This window comes from Protopterus annectens, chromosome 5.part0 (genome assembly GCF_019279795.1).
Source record: "Protopterus annectens isolate FY-2018-M chromosome 5.part0, PAN1.0, whole genome shotgun sequence".
In the NCBI taxonomy this organism is placed as follows: domain Eukaryota; kingdom Metazoa; phylum Chordata; order Ceratodontiformes; family Protopteridae; genus Protopterus; species Protopterus annectens.
Window position 1 is genome coordinate 1302301830 of NC_056735.1, and position 24960 is coordinate 1302326789.

Here is a 24960-nt window from a genome sequence, read left to right on the forward strand (position 1 = left end):
CACTTTAGGTAAAAAGGAAGGGTTAGTCTGTAAGGAAACCCTATCCTTATAAAAAAATTATGTAAGCAGTTTTTGAGGAAACAGCTTTTAAGGAAAGAGCCTGGAGTTCAGATATTCCCTTTGCAGAAGTAATGGTTACTAAGAAAACTGTTTTCCATGGCAGCAATCCGATGTAGATAAAGGCTCAAAAGGTTTCTGCATTAGGCCTTATAACACAACTGGCAGATCCCAAGGTGGTGAGGGATCCATTATTGGAGGCCTTAGGAGAAAAATTCCTTTCTTGAAAACTTTACATAATTTAGACGAAGACAAACTCAAATAAATGGCAGCACTTTAAAAACCTGAACAACGTGGCAACAGTTCAAGCAGTCACTCCAGTACAGCACCAAGACCGTAAACAAGTAGAGTAAAAAACAAAATGCATTTAATATAAAAACACGTTGAATTAAGCACTCACAAAGCTTGATGTGACAGGATCAAGGGGAACTTAAACCCTGGATTTCAAATAATGCTTTTATCTGAGGAAGTCATTTTATTTAAATCAACAAAAAGCTTTGTGAGTGCTTAATTCAACGCGTTTTTATATTAAACCCATTTTGTTTTTTACTCTACTTGTTTACGGTCTTGGTGCTGTACTGGAGTGACTGCCTGAACTGTTGCCACGTTGTTCAGGTTTTATAATTTAGAAGAACCTAGAGGAACACATCTGTTCCCCATGTAAAAATTGGAAGTAGCTGCCAGTTAAAGTTTAATCATAGAGAAATTAGCTCCTTCTTCAAAAACAGTTGTCAAAAATTGGAAAATCGTAAAGACTGGGGCAGAAGAAGGGTCAGTGTCTTTATTCAAATCCCAAAGGGAGAATCTTTTCCATTTGCTTTTGTACACCTTTTTGGTACATTCTGTTTGAGAAGCCAATATAATGTTGCATACAGGGGAAGAAAGCCTGGGCTGTCTAACTACTACTGGAAGTGGAGAAACCATGCAATTAGTCTTAAGGCTTAATGTTGGGATGTTGGATCCCTGATGGGTGTGATAGGAGACCCAGAGTTGGCTCCAGTATCCATGCAATATAACGAACATGAGACTGTAAGAAGGCAAACCATACTTGCTGAGGCCAGAAAGGGACAATGAGAGTTACTGTGCTCTTCAGCCAACTTGCTTTCTGTAAAAATATGGGAATCAAGGGAAGAGGAGGGTAAGCATAAAGCACAAAGGAGACCTGAGGGCCAAGCGTGAAAAAGAGTATCTCTTGGTAACTCCCCCTGAGGGGGGGGGGGCAGAGTGAAGAACCTACTGCACTTATTGAGGGGAGTTGCAAATAGGCCGCAGCAAGGTCAGCCTCAAAGCTGGAAAATCATCTTTGCTACAGACTGATTGAGAGAGCACTCACGGATCTGTTTAGTTTGTCTGCTAGCATGTTTGTTTTCCTCATAATGTGTGTCTCAATTAGAAAGTGGTCTGATGAGATCATCCATTCCCATACTCTCATGGCCTCCTTGCAAAATGAATAAGACTGAGTTCCTCCTTGTTTGTTGATGTACCAGACTAAAGACATATTGCTGATATGAATCACAATAGTCCCTAATGCGACAGTATGGTGAAATGCCTGCAATGCTAACAGGACTGCTCTCATCTATAGGACATTGATATGCAACTTGGCCTCTTGGAAGAACCACGTGCCTTGGATTGTTCTTCCCAAGTAATGCCAGCCCCTCCCAAACAGAGTCCATGGTCACCGTGGCCATCAGGGTTGATAGAACAAAGGGTCTACCCAGATGAAGATCATCCGATTTCATCCACCATCGAATGTGTTTGCAAACTGAGGTGAGCCTGACTGGAAAGAATAGGGGGTGATATAGAATGGACCATTGTACAGCTAAAGTCCACTGCAGAACCCGCATAAAGAAACATGGCAAAGAAGAAATACGATGGCCGCTGCCATGGAACCTAGTGCTTGCAGAACTGATTTTGCTGGAGGAGCTGAACGAGCAAGGAGTAGAAGGACCTGGCTTCTGATAATGGAAATATAATGACGAGGTAAAGACACTATTTGTGTTGTCGTATCTAGAAGAGCGCTAATGAGTTCCAAGCTATGTACTGGTGTTAGGTTTGACTTAGTTTGATTTACTGTCATGCCTAATGAATTGCAAATCTGCAGCAAATAGTCCCTGGCATGTAGAAGGAGATGCCTGGAGGGGCAGTGAGAAGCCAGTCGTCTAGATATGTTAACACCTGGAATACCTCCAGTCTTAAATTAGCTGCCACTACTGCCAAGCATTTGGTAAACACCCTGTGGGCTGTGGTGAGTCCAAAGGGTAGAGCTCTGAATTGGTAATGACTGGCTTCCAGCCAAAAACAAAGATGTCTTCTGGATCGCCTGTCCGTTTTGATATGATAGCAAGCATCTCGAAAATCTATGGGGCGCATTCAATCATCCTTGTGTAGAAAAGGTAGAATGGACTGAAGCGTGACCATTCGGAACTTTGTTTGTTTTACATACTGATTTAAGCTGCTTAGCTCTAAAATGGGTCTGCGGTCCCCTGTTTTCTTTGGCATTTAAAAGAAGTGTGAATAAGGTCTGAATCCTATATGGTCTGCAGGGACCTTTTGGATGACTTTTTTGTCTAGCAGTTTTTGGATTTCTTGTGCTGCTGCCTTCTTCTGACTGGGTGGAATGTCAGCAAGTTCCTTCCTTTTGTGACAGAAGAAGGAAAAATGGTATGCAATAATTACTGGATAATATGGTTAGCTCCCATGTATTTTGTGTTATAATTGCCCAGTCGTCTGGATGAAAAAACAAGCCCTGACTGCTTCCAGTGTTGGACAACCAGACAGATTCAGGAGCACTGAAAGGGCTTGTCCAAAAAAGAATCTCCAAAGCTCTGATTCTGTAGACCTCCTCTGTCTCTAAAGCAATGTCTACCATTGAAATTTCCTCCTCTGTCTCTGGAGTAAGTGTCACCACATGGATCTTGGAATGATCACTGAGATTTCCAGAACCACATCTTCTGGCCACCTCTCTGATTCCTGGAAAAGGTTTGTTGAGGGGCAGAAAACTTGATTCCCATGGCAGACAGAGTCTTTCCATCTTGCTTTCTACAGGTAAGCATCGCTTTCACTGATGGCCCAAACAAGGAACTACCATCAAATGAAGAGCTAATAAAGGAGGTCTTAAAAGGTTCCTCAAAGTTGCATCCATGCATGTCTCCTTATGGCAATATCTGAACTGGCTGCGCATGAAGTTCCTCCAGCAGTGTGAGAAATCAACCTCTTCAAATCACTGGATATGGACAAGAAATGGATCGGTTGAGAGGATGTCCTTTTGAAAGCCACAGTAGAAATGGACTCGGAGAGTATTTGAAAGCTCCTAGGTCAAATCTCTCTGACATCGAGTAAAAAGTACCAGGTAATGTAGTGACTTCAGGGCAAAGGTTGCCGAGGAAAAACTCTCTTTCCAAACCTGTCCAACACTCTAAACTCCCTGTTAGGCGAATGGACAGCAGAGCTCTGTTCCGCTAGCTCTTTCTTGGTGGCTGCCACCACCACCACCACAGCATCAAGTGGGACTCATTTGCTCCAGTGCAGTCCATCAGTTGGTGGGGCTATTAGGAATGGCTTTGACAGTATCCATTTCCTACTAACCCAATGACCAACTAGATCAATAAGTTTGTCCGCACAGGGGGGGATGCTTTCCTTGGATCAGACACTGGACCTCCCAAGGATCTTGGATCCTGGGGTCCCAAAACCACTGGATAGATAGGAGAAGGAGTGAAATAACTTTGGAAGTGGTAGGCATACTCACGGATCCAAAAGGGGACAAAGCTGGTAAGACACCCCATCTGGATCTGAGCTTTGTGAAACTTTCACATCATCTTACCCACAACCACTTACGATAAGCTCTTGGGGGAACTAAAAGAAGAAGTGGATGGAGGCCTTGATTGTTTTTTATGGGTATGAAGCAATCTTGAAGATGGGCTACGTGAAACTGGTTTAATTGCAAACTCAGGAGTGGTGCTCCTATAAGAGGTACCTTGTTTCAGATACGATGGTCTAGGCTCCAAGGGTGTCATTTTAGGGCTTATTATGATCACTGAAATTGAAGCCTTAGGATCCAAAGGCTTCAAATGTGATTGTCGAATCTTAGGATCCAGTAACGTCGGATCTCATACTTTTCTAGTCTTCAGAGGAGCAGACTTGCTATGCTTGGAGTGGGTTTGATCCCTTGAAGAAGTAGAAGGAAGAAGACCCCTTAGTATCTATTTATTTTGTCTGTTAGCTAAAGCTCTATTGTTGAACATGGAACAGTGCACACACTTCCTTGTGCGCATCCAAATTTTGGATCTTATGCCCACAAGAAGTGCACTTTTTAAAACATGTGGGTTTGTCAGACATGTTTGAAGAAAAACACCCACACTATCCATATAAGATAGAATTGTAAAGAAGTAAAAAAACTAAGCAAAAACGTTTTTTTTTTTTTTTTTGATAGGAAAAGGTAGAAAGGAGAAAGAAAAGCTTAACTGCCAACTAGCTACCCTGAGTGGAGGGTAAACAAAAAATATCAACAATGGTAATACATTACTATATAGCAATAGTACTAGGAAGCAAGAAAAAGCTCTAACACCAGTGAGAGAAACAGAGAGAGGAAACTATGTATGTATATACATTTAAAAAGAAGAATATCAAAAAAAAAAAAAAATTTGTAACACATAAAAACCTTATACTAGAGCTTGGAACCTACATCTGTTCCCAATGGTAGCAAATGAGATCTAAGGCTATAGGGATGCAGTAAGGCATTATTGATAGAGGGAAGAGCTCAAAAGCTGGATCTGAAATATGGAATATGTGGCCGAGTTGGATCTGAGGATCAGATCTGAACCCATATGTTGAGGAAAAATGAAAAAAAAAAAACATCAGATCCCTGTTTCTTGCTCTCACTTCATATTGCAATTCATTTTTGTATTACAGCAACGTACCTTTAATTTCTCTATAAACTGGCTAAAATTGCAATAAATATTAAATCATTGTCTAATAATTGTTTTCAAAATATGTCTAATTTGGTATAATTATTTATATTGTATAGATTTTTGAATTATTTTTGAATAGTGTAAAAAAACAAAACAAAAAAAAAGTTATTTACTGACCATAACTTTCCATCTGAGTGTTTGGACTTGTCATCAACCTGTGGGTTTCAGATCCGGATCGGATCCGAGATGGCAACTTCACCAGCATCTGAACCGAGCTCCAAGCTCCTCCCCTTGCGCATAATACCCCTCCATCTCCTTCCTTCCCTCAGATCGAGTTTGCTACACCATACACATAAAAACCCTATCCGATATGCCTTACTAACAATGAAGAACAGGAGAGCCGCATAGGCGCAGTCTCCTGCCTACCAAAGTAATAACATAATGAGAAGGTCAGGTGGAAGGAGGGAGGGATGGTCGATGACAAATAAAGTCCAGCTACTCAGATGGAACGTTATGGTGAGTACATAACTTCTTTATCTAAAGTAGTTGACTTCATTTGATCATCAACCTGTGGGACAGAGTCCCCAGCTACCAAACCCTTGGGTGGCCCTCATGGAAGGATATTTCAGAGCACTGTGGAGCCAAAGGATGCTCTCCCCCTAGATATCATGTCCAACTTTTAATGATAAATGAAAGTGTGAGATGAGGACAAAGTAGCTGCCGAAAAAATATCATCCAGAGACACCCTAGACCAAAAAGCCACTGGCATAGCCATAGACCTGGTAGAATGGGCATTTATCCTACCCAGAAGAGACATGCCTCTGTCTTTGTAAACCTGAAGGATGCAAAGGGAAATCCATCTGGCAATGGTTACCTTAGAAACCGGTTTGCCCAGAAAAGGTGTAGAAAAAGACACAAAACTGGTCAGACTTCGAAAGCCTTAGTCCTGTGTAAGTAGAAATGTAGCTGTCTATGTACAGCTAATAAACACAACTTATAGTCACCCCTATTCTGAAAATTTGGAAAGAAAACAGGTAAATTGATTGATATTTGCTTCAGAGGCCACTTTTGGAAGAAAAGAAGGATTAGTACGAAGTGAAACCCTGTCTTTATGGAAAATCATATATGGAGTTTTGACAGATAATGCCTGGAGTTCTGACACTCTCCTAGCCGAGGTGATAGCCATTAGAAAGGCTGTTTTCCAAGATAAACATTTTAGATCCACAGAAGCAGCCGGCTCAAAAGGTGGAGCAACCAGAGCTTGTAAGACTAGGGTAAGATCCCATGGAGGAGTAGGATCTTTAACCGGGCGTCTTAAAAGAAAGATACCCTTAATAAAGGTTTTGCAAAGTCTGGAGAAAGCTAATGATGCCATGTTCTCACCTATATGAAAATTGGAAATGGCAGCCAGTTGAACTTTTACTGTAGAAGAGCTAGCGCCCTGCTGGAAAATGTATGCCAAGAACTCAAGGACCACTGGAACTGGAGCTGTGAAAGGATCCAAATCCCTTTGAAATGCCCAGATTGAGAAACACTTTCATTTGCTACAGTATAGTTTTCTGGTGGATGATTTATGAGCTGGCACCAGAACAGACTTGACCGAAGAGGACAGACCAGGAGTCCTAGCAATTAAGGGAACTGGAGCAGCCAAGCAGTGAACTTCAGACTGATCAGGGCTGGATGAGGGACCCTCGAGGGGTGTGAGATGAGGTCCAGTATCGGATCCAAGATCCATGGAGGAACTATTAGGCGAGACCAAAGGAAGGGAAACCAGACTTGGCAAGGCCAGAATGGGGCGATGAGGATTACTTTGCTCACCAACTTGTGAGCCTTCTGGAGGAATTTTGTCATGAGAGGTAAAGAGGGGTAAGCATAGAGAAGACCGGGAGGCCAAGCATGGACCAGAGCATCTCTGAGGGATTCATCCTGCGGGGGAATCAGAGCGAAGAACTCACTGCACTTCGTGTTGGAAGGAGATGCGAAAAGATCGCAGCAAGGCCAACCCCACTCGAGGATGATTTGCTCCGCTACAGAAGGATTCAGAGACCACTCGTAAGGCATCAGGATAGTCCTGCTCAGTTTGTCCACCAGAATGTTGGATCGACCCGGAATGTGCGTTGCGACCAGAAAATGGCTGGTGGAGATCGCCCATTCCCACACTCTCATGGCCTCGCAACAAAGGGAGTAAGATCTGGTTCCTTCCTGCTTGCTGATGTACCAGACCACTGACATGTTGTCTGTCTGAACTGCAATAGTTCCCAGAGGGAGAAAGGCATGAAGGGCCTGCAATGCTAACAAGACCACCATCATCTCTAGAACACTGATATGCAATTTGGTCTCATTCAGGGACCACATGCCTTGGACTTTCCTGCCTGAGCAATGCCCCCCATCCTAGCTGGGAGGAGTCCGCAGTCACCGTGGCTTGGGGAGGGGTTGCAATAAATGTTCGTCCCTCGACTAGTTCCGAGGAGTGTATACACCAGAGGAGGGACTTCCTGCAAGCGTCGTTTATGTGAATTGGATGTGTCAACGGTAGATCTAATAATGACCATTGGACTGCTAGTGTCCACTGTACTACTCGTATAAGCAGATGAGCACAGGGGAGAAGAGTAATGGTGGCTGCCATGGAAACAAGGGCTCGTAAAACTGCCTTGGCTGTAGGAAGTTGAGACTGAAAGATCACAGACACATGGAGCTGTAGGTTTCGAACTCTCTCTCTTCAGAGTTAGAAAAACCTTGGTTTGCAACGTATCTATCCTTGCTCCCATGTAGTCTAAGACCTGAACTGGGTTTAGGGAAGACTTGGATATGATGATTGTAATTCTCAGAAAATCTCACAGTTTCGGGAAATAGTCTCTGGCCTGATAAAGTAGACGCCTGGTGGGAGCAGCAAGGAGCCAATCGTCCAGGTACGGGTAGACCCTGAAGCCTCAGGTGAGCCGCTACTAGTGCCATGACCTTGATGAACACCCTGGGGGCTGTGGTGAGACCAAAGGGTTGGGCTCGAAACTGATAATGATTGGCCCCTAGCTGAAAGCAGAGGAACCTCCGGGAGGGTCTGTGCATCTTTATTTGGTAGTAAGCATCCTAGACAACTATTGAGCACATCCAGTCGTTCTCCTGCAGGAAAGGCAGGATGGATTGTAAGGTGACCATCCGGAACATCTCTTTGGCAACTGACAGGTTTAGGGGTGAAAGGTCCAGAATTGGCCTTGGTCCCCAGTCTTTTTTGGCACCAAAAAGAACCTGGAATAGATGCCTGATAAGGACTGATCTCGAGGGACGGGCTGGACGACTCGTTTCCTTAGCAGCTTTTCTATTTCGAGCGCTGCTGCCTCTCTTTGCACAGGTGGAATGTCTGGGAGGTGTTTTGGGGGAACAGGAGGAACCACAAAGGGGATGGTATAACTTCTGGATATGATTTGAAGCACCCAACGGTCTCTGTTGACACAGACTCCCATACCATCAGGTGAGGAGAAAGGCGACACCCGACTGCCTCCAGAGCAGGGCAGTCAGGCAACCCCTCAGTGCTGCTGTGCAGGACTGTCCGAGAACAGTTCTCAAAACCTGAAAATTCTTGGACCACCCCTGCCTCTAGGCTGGCATCTGTCTGATCCCCCTCTGTCTCTGGGAAAAGATGAGTCCTGAGTGTCCCAGAAATACTGTGACTTGCAGAACCACATCTTCTTTTGCCCCCGGTGATTCCTGGAAAAGGATCTTTGGGGGTTAGAGAAACGGATCCTGATGGCAGACAATGTCTTGCCGCCCTTTTCACTCTGGACCAATGTGTCGCGAACCATCTTTCCAAACAAAGAAGAACCATCATAAGGAGCATTCTCGAAAGACACCTTAAAGGGTTCTGTGAAATGACATAGCCTGAGCCAGGTGTGTCGCCTCATGGCAATGCCAGACCCGGCCGCCCTTGCCACTCCTTCAGTGGCATGCGAAAGGAGACACATGGACATATTAGAAACTGCTTTAAGAGTGGCCATTCGCGCAGAGAATATGCGCTTATCCTCCGGCAACATGGAATGCAGGGGCGACTCAGTTAGCTCCTTGACCAGGTCGTGCTGCAGTCGAGTGATGTTGGCCAAATAATTCAGCATCCTTATAGAAAAGGTGGCTGAAGCATATGTCCGCTTTCTAGACAATCCATCATCCTGGACTCGTGGGCAGGGGGCTGGACCACAGAACTTTCCTGGGCTAGTTCTTTCTTAGTGGCGGCCGCTACCACCATGGCGTCCACTGGGGACCTCTTGTTCCAACTGGGTCTGTCTACAGGAAGACTCAAAATCTTGTTGGGATGCTTCTGGATTGGCTCCAAGGTGTCCGGTTCCTTCCATGCCCAGGTGGTAATAAGATCCACCAAGGGATCTGTGGGGGGGGGGGGCACATGCAAGAGGCGAGGTAGTCGGGGCGGAGTCCGAGGAGATGGTCAGGGGCCTCGATCCGCTGGAGAGAACCCTTTCCACCATGTCAAAGGCAGAGGGGAAAATGAGCCTCCCGGGAAACTAATAAGGAAGCTGCTCTCCCCGGATCTGACTGGGAGATTAGAGCTGAGCCTGCCGGAGCCAAGATACTGAGGATTGGGCCCTGACCTGACAAAGTCAGCACCAAAGGAGAAAAGCCCAACCCCTCGGATCCAACGCACAGGCTTCGGCTTTGAGAGCTGCTCGGATCTGACATGCTCAAGGTAATGGCCAGCGTCGAGATACTCGGTACCATTGGCGCCGACCCCCTGACTCCAGGACCTCTCAGATCCATAAACTCCGATACCGGGGGGTCGGACCGGAGAAGGAGGAACAAGGCAAAAAAGGGAAGTGAGCTCCCCCTTACAGAGGGAAAGGGGGCTGGCAAGATCCCCATTGCATAATTTTGTCCATGTCTGCTCACTCAAACTTCTGCTGGAACGCGACGAGGCCACCGACAATGACCGGGAGGGTCGATGTGCAGAGGCCCTGGAAGAAGATCTAGGCTCCTCCAGCTCCGAAGAGAATCTGGGTGAGTGGAGCCAAGGAGTAACTGGTCTAGTAACTAACTGTTGCTTTGGAGGAGGACCCACCGGATCCGACCGGTCCAGGGATCTCTTCCTCCCCCTTGTCTCCCTCTTTTTCTCTGTCTTTTCCCTTCTCTTTCATATGCTCCCTATCCGCAGACCTATGAGGAGGAGTTTGATTCCCAGCCTGGGAGGGAGGGGAAAAGATCATGGCTAAGGAAGAAGCAATCACAGCCGTAACCATAAGAAAAGCGGAGGCAGCCGCCTCCGTAGCAGGAAGAAGTCCCTTAAGGATTAGTTTTGCCCTGCGATCCTTCAGGGCCCTGGGGATAAACCCCGCACAAATAGAGCAGTCTGTTGAAAGATGGGAGACCCCCAAACACATCACACACAGAGTGTGGCCATCAGCTGGAGATAACTTATGGCCACACTTTGTGCATTTCCTGAAAATCAGCTTCAACTGCTGATTTGCCATTTTTTACAAAGTTAAGGGCGAAAGGCACAAAGCCCTAACCTGCCCGACCACATACACACTCGCGTTCAACTGATTAGCAAGAAGGGGGGAAGGGATAGGAAGCCTACTCTAACTACTATACTAAACTTTTGTCTTTTCTACTTAAAAAAAAAAAGAAAGATGTAAAACTAAAGGTGAGGTTAAGGAAGGGAAAGGGAACCTACCTGTCACTACCAGCAACACAAACACCCAAAAACTATCTGAAAAAAACACCTACCATGCTTGCAGCTCTGAAACCACGCTGCTTGGCGAAGCCGAGGCAAATGAGATCTGAGGGGAAGGAAGGAGATGGAGGGGTATTATGGATAAGGGGAGGAGCTTGGAGCTCGGATCAGATGCTGGTGAAGCTGCAGTCTCGGATCAGATCCAGATCCGAAACCCACAGGTTGATGATCAAATGAAGTCAACTACTTCAGATTTACAGTTTTTGTAATAATCTGGAGTTTTTCTCCACGAATCTCTGCTGAAAATGAGGAATGACCTACCAAGTTAGGCTTTCCCAGTAAACAAATATCAATAAATAATAAATAAACAAACACTTTGGGGTAATTATTTCAGTAGGAGATTAACTGTACCAGCAAAATAATTAAAATAACTTTCCTTTAAGGGTTCCAAGGGTGGGTAAATTTTTCTTTTCAAAACTACTTTTTTTTACAATTTCAGACATATAGATGCGTAAGAACTTGTTATCCCAGCAGTCTTCTGTAATTGGTCATAGGTACTGAGATATCTCATCACCTGTAGTTAAGATGTTAAGTGATGAAGAGCACCAGACAGTAGTCAAGTTAAGGATAAATTGTGACTGCTTCCATTATAAGGTTAAAAAAGTTTGGAGGCAAGTAACTTATGAATATTCTGGGTGCTAAATGTGAGATGAGTCCAGAGCTATGGAAATGAAATACTGATTCCCTAGGTTGTGAACTTCAAAAATGCAGTGAAGCTATCTTGCTGGAATATGCAAAAATGAATTTGGCTTCCCTACAAGTCAGCCAGTTGAAATTAGGGGAATTGAGAATAGCCTTCTTACAACTCACTAATTCTGCAACTTCCTGAACATCATTCCTATACTTTAGAGAGAATAATGTGATTGAAACCTGTGCCAAAACTGTTTTTGTCCCTGTTTTTTTTTTTATACTTACCCACAGTTGTGGAAAAGTACAGTTAACATACATAACTAAGGGTGGTGCATGCAGGTTTATTTACCTGAAAAGATACAGGCACACAGTGGTAAATCAGTCACATTATGGAGTTTTCTAGCTGACCAGTTGTGATAAAAGAGTTATTCTATTACGGAATGGGAAATGAGGATTTATAAGTGAACCTAAAACTCCCCTATGCCCTCAGCAGTTATCCAAGAAACTATCAGAAGCAAAAAGGTTTTTCAATTATAGCATTTGAAAGTTTTACGTTAATAAAGGGTGATTCCCATTTTCAAACAACCTTGTTAACTACAGTCATGCAATGCTTTTCTACTACACACATCACTAGCTAACTACAAAGCTATGTACAACTGCTGAAAAGCAGTTGTACAAGGAATGTGCCCAAATTTTACTGAATTAAAATTAAGAAACTGCATGAAGTAGTCAGTTTGGTGCAATACAGGGATAAAGCCCTGACTATGCCATAGGTGACCAGAGTTTAAATAGTCTCGGACACCTGTAGGACATGGCAAAGGATGATAGGAGTGAGCAGGCCTTAATGAATCGCCCATCCTGTGGGTGGGGGAATTCAGGGTATCAGGTAGACAGATCTTGTTCCTAATAGGAACACTACATGTTACATCCTGTGGACCTCGAGTTTAGTTGCATCACACAGCCATTTGCAGCTGTGAGTAATTGAACACATGGCAGAACACTTCCCTTCAGGCAGCAGTACACAGCAGAGTACAGTAAAGCTGCAACAGTGGAGGTAGCTGCTCCTACAGGGACAGAGTAGGCCTCCTACAGATCTAAAGAGCTGGCCAATTCCTTACCACCCAAATATTGCCACAGATCGGATCAGCAAAACAGGATTCCCAGAAAGGACCATATAGGCTGTAGGACTCGCATCTGGCTCTGGGATGCCTAGCTCCTACTTCCATGGTACAATCAGGCAGACTGGGTGCAGGCAGAGGAGTCAATGGGCTAGGTCTTGCTTGTGGGGGGGGGGGGCAAGGGAAGTCTGCATGAAGCACCATTTTGCCTGTTATTTCTTCCTGACAATGACCTTGCTTCACAACCTGTACAGCTGTAAAAATGTCTCAAGGAACGGGAAGGTCTGGAAGCTACTGCCAATTTGAGTAAGAAAACTGACATATTTCTTTGAGGTTTTATACTAGTATTTCCCTACCTGTCTCATTTGCTGGGCTAACAACCCCTGGCATTATGAAGATTCGCCTCTTCTTGTTGCAGGAAAATTCCATATGAAACGCAACTATAGATATGTTTTATTCTCCTAAATCACCTAAAACATATTTTGTGGATTAGGAGAATCTCTCCAAAATACGATTTAAAAAATAAAACAAAGCCAAAAAAACAGAAAAAGTACAGTGATACTGCAGAATACAAAACAAACAAAAAGGACACTTGTGCTGTAGAATACAAACATATACACTGGAAAAAATAAGGAAAATACGACTGAAGAATACAGAATTTCAAGAGACATGAGAGAGCAATGGTAACACTTGGAAAGCAGTAAACAAACAAAAAGTGGTGCAGAAAGAGAAAAAAGCCTTATCCCCCATCATAAGCATATGCCTTCACACATCAGACTGGAAAGGCTGCACTGAGGCAAAATGTATGCATCCCAGTGGTCACTGATGCATCACAAGTATCATACGCTCATCTGGTTTTGTGGCTGTCTGCATTAACTATCATACAGACTAATATCACAAGTCCTGTTAGATCAGAGCTCAAAAGTTTACTGTTAGGTTTTGCCAAAATGACTGCAACTTTTTTTTTTAAACCCCTAAGATCTAGTGACCCATGGATTCATTATGTGAGATATGGTGGCAAGGTTCTGTTCATGTCAGTAAGATGCTGGTGAATTATTAATTTTGCGGACACACCTGTTTCAAATCCAAACCTGGTGAGTACTTGGTTTCTTTCATCTGTGCACGAAAAAGCTCTCAAATTGCAGTGTATGAGGAAAGCAAGGGCACTGTAAACAGCCAATATATAAAGAACTATGACTATTACCTTCTGAAAATATGGGCTACATCATGTAAATACTTACTCGCCATTCTGAAATGCTACCACACCAACTTCGTGCATTACAAAAGGGTCCTCTGGTGCAATGCTCAAGGCCTGGCTAAAAAATCTTTCAGCTAATTTTGAGTTATTAGTCAAGCCATACTCCAGTCCAATATACAACATTGGTAAGTGGCATCTGTAAAACAAAAATTAATACTGGTTATAAGCTTTACAATAGGGAAAATGGAACTCGGGTCAAGCAGTTAACATCAGCAATACAACAAAAGTTCGGAAAGCCACTAGAAAATGAAACTTGTGAACTGTGAACACAAACAGCAAACTTCTGTGATGCAAATGTTACATGCAGTCACAGAGATCAGGGGAAAAATATAAAAAAGAAAAAATGTACAATAAGCTGGTCGCATAAGTGTGCACACTCTTAAACTAATACTTTGTTGAAGCACCTTTTGATTTAATTACAGCATTCAGTCTTCTTGGGTACACACCTGCCATCAATTAAAGAGACAGATTAACCCCAAATAAAGTTCAGCTGTCCTAGTAGGATTTTCTGGACATTTATTCATTTGCCTGCTACAGAAAAAGCCATGGTTTGCAGACAGCTTACAAGGCATCAAAGGGATCTGATTCTTGAAAGGTATCAGTCGGGAGAAGAGTACAAAAAATTTTCCATAGCATTGGATATACCATGGAACACAGTGAAGACAGTCATCAAAACGTGGAGAAAATGTGGGACAACAGTGATGTTGCAAAGAACTGGACGTCCCTCCAAAACTGATGAAAAGACAAGATGAAAACTGGTCAGGGAAGCTGCCAAGAGACCTACAACAACACTGAAGGAGCTCCAGGTATTTCTGGCAAGTACTGGTTGTGCACTACATGTGACAACAATCTCCTGTCTTCTCCATATGTTTGGGCTATGGGGAAGGGTTGCAAGACAGAAGCCTTTTCTTACACAGAAAAACATCCAGGTCCGGCTAAAATTTGCAAAACAATACATCAAGTCTCCCAAAAGCATGTGGGAAAATGTGTTATGGTCTGATGAGACCAAGGTTGAACTTTTTGTCCACAATTCCAAAAGGTACCTTTGGTGCAAAAACAACATTTTGCATCACCAAAAGAACACCATCCCCACGCTGAAGCATGGTGGTGGCAGTATCATGCTTTGGGGTTGCTTTTCTTCAGCTGGAACTGGGGTTTTAGTCAAGGTGGAGGGAATTATGTTTTGGAATGGCCCAGCCAGAGCCAAGACCTAAATCCATTAGAAAATCTGTGGGGTGACCTGAAATGGGCTGTGCACAAGAGATGCCCTCGCAATCTGACAGATTTGGAGTGCTTCTGCAAGGAAGAGTGGGCAAATATTGCCGAGTCAAGATGTGCCATGCTGCTAGACTCCTACCCAAGAAGACTGAATGCTGTAATTACAACACACTCATGCAAACAGCTTATTGTACGTTTTTTATTTTTTATATTTTTTCTCCTAATAAATTTGTTTGTTTTTCAATTGAACCGTACAGGTTATAGGTCAGATTAAAGGTGGGAACAGTTTTGAAATGATTTATTGTGGTTTCACTTTTTTACATCACAAATACCTGGCATTTTAACCTGGGCGTGTAAACTTTTTATAATCACTGCATATGGCCAATTAAGATCACAATGCTAAGCTCATCATATCAAGAGTGGCTTCTTGAATGTTTCTTACTAAAGGAAACAAAAAAGTAAAGTTCCGCTGACAATGAGCTCAGGAAAAGTACACCCTAGTAAACTAGTCGATGCTCCAGTGAGAACAAGAAAAACAATCTTTTGTGATTATAAGTTATGCTAAATGACTAGCTCAAAGAATTTAAATGTTATCTGCTCAGTATTCAAGCACTGCAGCTTTCTAAGACATGAAAGATCCTTGCAGTATAGCTAGCCAAATACTTTTCCAATCAGGTGCTGCATGCTGTTAGAAGACAAACAAATAGGATTTCATGAACAGCCTTAATTCAGAATGAAAATAAAGAAAGGCCATAAGACAAAGCTCAATACACTATCAGGATACTGTAACTGTATTGTGGCTTTGGCAGAATGATATATAATACCCTCATTTGAGACAGTACAGCATGTGATGATGCTACAGCGTTTCAGGGCTGTGCAGGCATGAAAATCTGGTATGTACCTATCAGCCAACTTGATTTCAAGCATCTGTATGCTATGGGACAATTACGACTAATTTTGACAGCACAGGTGGCAAAATTCCTTAATGAATTCAATGCTTTTATTTATTTATTTACTGACACTTGAATACTGGGAAGGTCTGACTGGGTAGAAGCCCATTTTCAGCGGAGACCTCGGGAGAAAAGCTCCAAATTATTACAAAACATTTTAAGAACAATAATTTTACAATCTTCAAAAATAAAACAAAGACATCTGCAATTAAATAATTGTAACAAATTAGACATATCATAAAACATTTGTTAACAATTGATACAAGGTATATTATGATCATTTAATATTTAGAGAAATTTTAGACAGTTTGTAGAGAGATAAAGGTAAGTTAGTCCAATACAAATACGAATTGCAATATGAAGTGAGGGAAAAACAGACTTATGGTATATTTAGAGAGAAAGTCAGGGAAGAGAATTAGAAAGATGTAAGGAAGTAAGTGAAGAAGGGAGAGTAAGGAGATAAAAGGAATAAAAAGTTACTTGCTCACATTTAGGGATATAATTTACCCTGGTTTTGAGCAAGAACAGAGACAGATTTTAGCTAGGAAGTCTTTTAAAGTGGTTTTGAAAGATGGGAGGGAGTGTACAGACCTGATGGTAATGAGTTCCAGGCATTAGCAACCTAGTACGAGTACAGACATTGCTAGGTTTGTAGAGAAACAGGAGTTTTTGGTCATTGGATCACAACGACCAACTAGGAACATAGGTGTGCAGAATGTTTTTTAGTGTTAGACAGGCAGATGGATGATGGATAATTTTAAAGGTGGCAAGAAGTGTATATGTTTTTTGATGTGGCAGTTCTAACCAGTTTACAATTTTTAGTGCTATACAGTGGTGGGTTCTGAAAGGGGTATGTGCTACAAATTTATCATCTTTGTTATAGCATTGTTCAAGTTTAAATTTTTGTGAAGCCTGGAGGTTAGCAAAGATAGGAACGTCATAAAGAAGTGTGGGGAGGAGATAAGTAGTGGCTAGTTTTAGATGCTTCAGTATGAAAGATTTGGCTCTGCAAAGCATCTCTAGTTTTTGATTTTTTAATGCAATTTGCTATATGCAGGCCGAATGTAAGATTTTCATTCACTATCACCCCTAATACTTTGCTATGAGAACTCAATGGCTGTATTATCAAGGGAGTGGACTTACAATTTTTTGTCAGACAGGGATTTGGGGAAAAAAGTAGCAGTTTTTTTTTTTTTTGGGTTGAGCATGAGTTGTGAGACACAAAGCCATGTTTCAGTGGCTGTTAAAGCTTCCTGAATAATATTTTGGAGGTGTACCATATTGTCAGATGTGCAAATGAGAGTGGAATACTCTGCGTATTGTATTAGGGTGGTCTGTTGTATGGAAATATACAGGTTGTTGGTAAAAATGATAAAGATGAGGGGGACCATAGTGCCTTGTGGTACACCGGTGGTTAATGGGACACATGGAGAGACCATGAAGTGACATTTTACTGACTGATACCTACTGGACAGGTAGCTTTTGAACCACAGAAAGGTGGGCTGAAATAGACCTAGTGAGAACATTTGAAGTAGAAGTTTGCTGTGACAAACTGTGTCAAGGCTTCAGACAAGTCTAGAAATAAGGAAAAGACTAGTTTACTTTTTTTTTTTAAAAAACAAGAAATGAATCACGGAACTCCGTAAAACTCGATACAGACACCAGACTGTAATTCAAAGCAAAATAAATTTTAGTTTTAATTAAGTGTACTATTTAAAATATCCACTTTTCGTCAAGTGAAAATTCACTCAACTTCTTCAGAAGAACCAACAAGTCAAAAGGCAACTCCATAAGCAACTGCCTTAATATAAAATACTACTGAATCACATTGGTTAATTACACTATGAAGTCACTATGCAGACAATTAAAGGTATATACTTATAAATTAAAATAATTTGTGAAATGAAAAATTAAAATAAGACTTCACAAATTAAATACTAAAATCTAACCGTACAACTCACAATTAAATATAATATTTCACGAACTGTGTCAATCAATAAATCATTTCATGGATGCATAAAAATACAATCAACTAGAAACTTAAAAATTTTTTATAACTATCACATCTAACTCAATATAAACAACGTACTAAGTAGCAGCTAGAACATACATAAAATGTATATGTGTACATATAAGCTAACAATAAAAATAAAAATATAAAAATATATATATATATCCATGTAACTCTAACACACCCTGTTACCTGGCTAAATTTTTCAGTCTAAGAATACACATTGGGCAGGATTCACGAAGCCTCCGTGTAAGAGTTATAACTCTTACACGGAGGCTGCAGTTAAACGGAGTGATGTCAGCATGCTTTGCATATTCATGAGAGCATGCTGAATCACACCTAAGGCTAACACGGTCCGTGTAAGACAGTAGGGGGCATGTCCGTAGGCCGAGCCCTGTAAGCGGACACGCCCCCAAAAGAGTAAAAGTGCCCAAAGTAAACACCCACGACAGAGTCCACGGAAATGTGAATAAACACAACACAACACATGCCCCCACAGACTATGAACAGAAAATATATAAATAAATATGTTATATATTTTTTTTAAATTGTAAAAATGTTTAACCGTGAGTGCGCTCGTTTGCGCGGGCGTGCCCGTAGCGCAGCTACAGGTAGCAGTCAGTGGGAAAGCATATAAAAACTAAATATGCAAAGTAAGCCAAGAAGCAATAGCGTAGCGGTAGAGATGTTGGCTGAAGAGCAGGCATTCATGGTTCAAGCCCCCACAACACCAATTTTTATTTTTAGCAAAATAAGCACGAAACAAGTCCCTGACAAATATGTACACATAAAACCACATTTTATGTAAAATGTAATGAAATAGCCCATTTATATTGAAGAAATGTGAGGTAACAAAAGAATAAAAAATGCCAGATGTGCCCATAGCTGAGCTACAGTTTAACAGGGTGAGTGCATCTGCCCGTACGTAAGCAGTGGTTTAACTGGTGCAAAATGAGTGCCCGTAGCTGAGCAGTGGTTTAACACGCTGAATCTAAGTGCCCCTAGCTGAGCTGAGTGTAATATGCGTGCCGATAGCCAAATGAGGCTTAAACCAGCGTACCGCGCAAACAAGCTAACCGACGGGCAACGTTGAGCAAGCCATATCAAAACTGCCTTTACACAGACACACCACTCAGCATGTCTAGACAGTCATGAAAAATAAAAAGTAGTGGCCAGGTTCGAACCCAGGATACTATACACCATAGTCAAGGTACCAAACCACTAAGCCATGACAGCAGTACCTATAAATGCAATAATAGCTAATATATAGGAATGAATACAAACTGGAGCATGACAATGCAGGTTTACTGAAGTTGATACAATTCCAAAATGGCCAATCACAGATATGTGCGGGAAAAATGGACTATATAAGCCCCATAGGCGGGAATACAGAGCATAAACGATTGTAGAACTGAACTGCAGGCAGAATGACAGGAGTAGGAGAGGGTAGTTGCTTTCGAGCACAGAGGTGGGGCGCTGAGGAGTCCAGGTACATGGTCTGGCTCCTAGTCCACAATCATGAGGCCCAACTCATGCAGGGCCAGGTCCTCTGGGGAGCATACAGAGCTAAGGCGTGGGACCAGTTGGTTCATGATCTCACCAGTGCCACAGGGATTCCAAGGACTGGTGAGCAAGTCCGTCACCACCATGCGGACCTGAAGAGACGCAAGCAGGACCAACTGAACCTTTGGATCCAGGAGGCCCGGCAAATGCCCAACGCCCCACTACTGAGTAAGTTACATTTAATTATGTATGTAAGAAATTAAACTAGCTGATATTATGGAGATGTGTATTCCAATATTACTTCATTTATATTACAGCTGCAGGTGTCCGTTCTGCGAACCGCAGAGCCTATGGCGATAGGCTGGTGCGGTTGCGCCACCAGGCAGGTCAGTAATCCACTACCAGTAACTGTAAAGAAATATAAAAGTATGACAGTCAGCAAAAGAGTGCAGTGTAGTCACTAAGGAATAAAATGTGCAAGTAACAGTGTGAAAGTCTCTGCAAGTATTGCTTGATTACAAAAGTGTGTTTCAACCTGTAAGCCCAACAGAAAAATGAAAATGTCTGACATAAATTCTGAAATAAAAATGCCCCACCTGTAAGAAAATAGTACACAACCTGCAGCAGGCTGAAAAGTATAGCTGCAGAAGATGATGAAATCACATGTGTGAAATATATCCCTGTTGAAATACTGAAACATGACAGAAGTGAGACTGCTGGAAAGGATTGTAATAACTACAGGTAAAACATGTCAATAAAGCCTAGAAGTAAGTACCATCCTGAATAGTAAAATGAAAACAAGTGAGAGAGTGTGAGAAAGTGTCATGAATCCAGCAATACAGTAGTAATAACCCCTGAATAAAGTATACTGCAGTCAAGACAGAATGAAATGCATGTGAGAATCAAAACCAAACAGCAAATTCTGTTCAAAGCGTTGCTGCATCTGGAATGTGTATCCCAAAATCTGGATATGTTGCTCTCAGTCTGCAATATGCAGATAGTATGATTGTCTGATATACCAAACATCCACACTTGTCTACAGCTATATAAAGCAAATGTAGCAGGATGATGTAGCTGAACAAAGCTAGATATGAAATGTGTATGAAGAACAATAAAATGTATATTGATGTTGCAGTAACAGTCCTATCACCAAGTTGAAATAGTTATCATATAGGAAACTGTAGTTAGAACAGTAGTGTGTATATATCTGTAGCTATTAGAACTGTACAGCATATGTATTGGTATTTGAAGGTGTTAATATTATTTTCATCACCCCACACTATAACCACATGTAACCCATTCCACGTGAAAATGGTATGTGCAATCACAATTAACACCCCTGGACGTTTGTCCTGTTGGGTCATATATATTTGCATGTCCGTTGATGCATCTGCCCTGTTCATACATCCAAACCTGATGGCCTGTTGCCATCAATTAACCCTGCATGTTGTTGGACTGTGTATTGCTGTTCAAATTATGCATGTGTTATGCACGCTGTTCAATGGTGTGAATATCTGGGTGTTTGGTTAATGGGAATACTAATGCATGCTGTTACAACTAATTGTGAATGGTATTATATGTCACTAACCCAAACTGTCATGACATAATGCAAAACATAGGACGACAGGGAAGGCGGGTTCCAGCAGACCCACCTCTCCCACCTCAGCTGGCGAGTGCACCTGGCACTAGTGCCGAGTCTGGACCCTCCTCCGGTGGCCCTGTGCCACCTGCGGGTGGAAGCGCTGCAGGAGATGGAGCTCGCCCCCCCTCTGCAAGTGTGGCTGGAGGAGAACCACCACTCACCCTCCGTAGCGTCCGGACTGCGGTGCGTAGGGAGATTCGGGACTCTGTTCTCGAGCCCCTACGCCAGCTTGAGGCACGGGTGGCACAACTTACGGGCATGCCTGTTGCCCGGCCTACACAGCCCCCAGCACAGCCCCGTCCTGGGCAGTGAAGGAACAGTGGCAACTGCCTATGGGTGGGGATATCAGTTCCACTGTTGCCATCTGTGGGCTCATGGGCTCTGGATATCCAAACCTCCGTCCCAGTCAATTGTGTAACCCCCCCACACGTGTCATACACCGCCCCTATATGCGTCTTGTTTGTCTTGTCTGTTTACCTATCCAACCTACCTCCCCAGCTATACAGACTTCCTTCACCTGACATACCACTCTCACCTGAAAAAAAAAAAAAAAAAAGGGCACTCTGTACCTACAAAAAAATTACGCCCCATACATAGCTGCCCATTCAGCAGATATGTCTACCAGACATGGAAACCATCAATTACAATTGGCTGTACAACAAGTATTACTGTTGTACTTACACCTCTCTCAGGGGTGGAAGGTATCAAATGTCACACCAAATTACAAACATATGCACAGCTGTTGCTGATGAAGGAATGGGCAGCTATGGGCCTTACCTATATCCCTCCTGCAAAACCCAAGCTTGTTTCCCTACTGTCTTACCCTCTTTGTGACCCCTTTTTCACCACTTTCCTGTCTCCCCATTTTCATTTCTTTCAAAGAAAATAGCGTGGGTGTTCGCAAGAGTAAGCACGTTTAAGCGGGTGTGCGCTGAGCTGAACGCCAGTGCGCATGCGTGAGCTCCACGCAAACCAGCGCTAACCCGGTTACAACTGCTTAAAAGTGCCTTAGTCACTTTGATTGACAGGTCTTGTAGTCAGTTCAGAAGCAAAATAAAATCCCACTGGCAGTCCCGAACCCAGGACCTTGGAAACAGTAGTCTGCATGACTTACCACTAAGCCATGACTCTTATACAAGAACATTGTGCTAAAATAAATATATCATGTAATAGTAGGAATGAATGTAAAGGGAATATAGATGTGTAGTACACAAAGCATGTCATTTAGAATTACTGTCAAAACTAGTGGATTTCCATAATAGTAGTGTGTGAACAGAAACAGCCATGCTAGTTGGTAGCTAGTAGGTAATAATGTCACTATAGCACCTTGCAAGCCACACACATACTCACAGCAGGATAATCACTGCCCATACCCCACAACCTCTTACAGGAACACATCCGGACCAAGTAATAAAATATGTGGAGCAAAGGCCCAAAACCAGGGACACATTACAAATAATGTTACAACAAACGCAGACAGTTCAGAGAGTAACAGGGTCTGCATTTTGTGGGATGTTTGGAAGGGTATGAAGTCTGAAACTTGAATGTTTGTCACTATATTCTGACTTGAGCCCAGAGTGATTTGCCAGAAAAAGCTGTGCATGAGATATTGACCAAAATATGAGGCAGAAATGTGGACAACCTGCAAATATTTGTACACATGAGAGGTCTGACACCACCATATTTGAATAGTTAAGAGCCTAGACATAGCAACAGTGAATGACTTACAGGGATGCCCCACAGACTCCATGTGAAATGTACAAACAGTAGGCAGAAAGGTGTAACAACACATGCAATGGTAACTATGGAGTCCTGAAAGTATTCACCACTTGCATGGCAGAATAAGTGTAGTAATACATATGCTCATGCTAACCCACAGTCACAACTGCAGCATACCAGACAATTTAATGGGTGTACCCCACTGATATGTACCATTCCATGAGGCAGATAACAGATGAACCTGAAAGTCTCTGGGGCCTGCTCAGCAGCATACTCAAATACCCTAATAGATGTCAAGGCCCACACCAGGGCCAGACCACACTGCATGCTGTAACACCCTAGCAGATATAGAAAGCATTCCAAGGTGTGAATGTACATGGAAAATAGGAAAGCTACAGCAGCACACTACAGTCAGGACACCTAGCAGGCATACAAGTAGTGACTGTAAAGGGCAAATATTGAAGCCTTAGCAACAAAGTGCAAGCAAAAGTGAAAGGAAAACACACACACACACATTAGCAGTAGTAGTAGTTGTAGGTGTCAGTGTACATACACAGTTAGTACAGGAAACTGGAGAAATGAATGGAGGAATGTTAATCTACAACACAGCTGGAAATATGAGAGAGATACCAACCTTTACACTCACAGAACATTGTCCACAGCATAACAGCATGGTCCCTGCCCTTAAAATCTGAAAGGGCTACGCCTATCTCACATACCTTTTTATAGCACTGTTCTGAAATCACAGTGAGAACTGCAATCAGTACACAACTGGCTGCATGCAATTAGCAAATGCTGGCTAACAATTGGTGCAGAGGCCATCACATGGGCATATGCAGATACCTACAATATGCTGTACTCCCAGTCCACACATGCAATACTTTCATTGCACCCTGAGGAGGACGTGAGAGACAGACAGACAGAGAGAGAGAGAGAGAGAGACAGAGACAGAGAAAATTGAAATTAAGCAGACACAAACAAAACTGTTCAGCAACAGCCACCTGAAAGCTGACAATGGGGAAGTGGAGCAGCAGGACAGAAAACCAGATGGCAACACAAGCAGCTGTGACAAACACAGGTAATGTAAAGTAATACTATAAAGGTCTACATACTGTGAACCCTCCATATGTGTCATTGGTCTGTATCCATATGTATATGAAGATGTGTAAAGGGCAGGGGACATACAGCAACTATCAGTGAAGGCTGTACATACATTTGTATGTGAGAGCATCTATGTGCACATATCAATGTAGGTTGACTGTAGGTTGTAGTGCAATGTACAAAGTAGGTTTCACAGTTATGTATGTTTAGCAGTATGTTAGTGTGTGTATACAGTATGGTAGACAAACATGTTGATATACCTGTCTATCATATGGATACGTATGTATGTCAACATATGTATGTATATATATATATATATATATATATATATATATATATATATATATATATATGATATGCATATATGTATACATACATAGAGAGAGATGTAGGAATACATAGACAGATGTAGATAGATAGAATATGTACAAACATATATATGTAATGCACACATACAGATATAGATATATGTAGATACATATACATAGACAAACTGATCTGACTATCTACAGGTATGACTGTATATGACGACCTCAACACACCCTGTCCCACCCCCTCTGTCACTCTCACCCCCTCTGTGTCCCCCCCTCCTCATCTATAGCAATATATGTACATCAATATATATATGTGTATATGTATACAGACATATACATATATACATATAGATATATCTATATACATATATATATATATATATATATATATATATATATGGAGACAGAGAGAGAGATGTATATAAATTCTGAGTGGGGCACATGTGTACAGATGCATTGCAACAGGTGCCTGGTGACAAAGGCATGGAGTGAACACCAGTGTCAAAACCGGAGTACAATACCACATTTCAAATCACCTACACCAGTAAGCACCAGATATGTGATTGGCTGCCCACCATTGCATGTGTCAGGGGTGAACAGGGTCATAAATGTGTACAAAAGTGGCCCCAATGATATTCACAGTGGCACACTATTCCTGGAATACCTGCACATGGTATGTGTCAGCAGACATGGTGTGTCAGCTATGGACATGTAGGTCGGTGTACCCCTCCACACCACATAATGGATGCCATGGTATGGACCTCACATGACAGCTACAGATATGGAGAAGGACACAGT

The 24960-nt window shown here is 42.4% G+C and overlaps 1 protein-coding gene across 1 annotated transcript in view; it reads right to left on the bottom strand.

Moving 5' to 3' along the window:
- Positions 1–24960, bottom strand: part of CDC16 (cell division cycle 16) — a 786728-nt gene that overhangs the window by 299152 nt on the left and 462616 nt on the right. The window contains exon 13 of the mRNA XM_044071112.1: positions 13688–13840. Within this exon, the coding sequence (XP_043927047.1) occupies positions 13688–13840 (153 nt within the window). The remainder of the gene's footprint in view (positions 1–13687; positions 13841–24960) is intronic.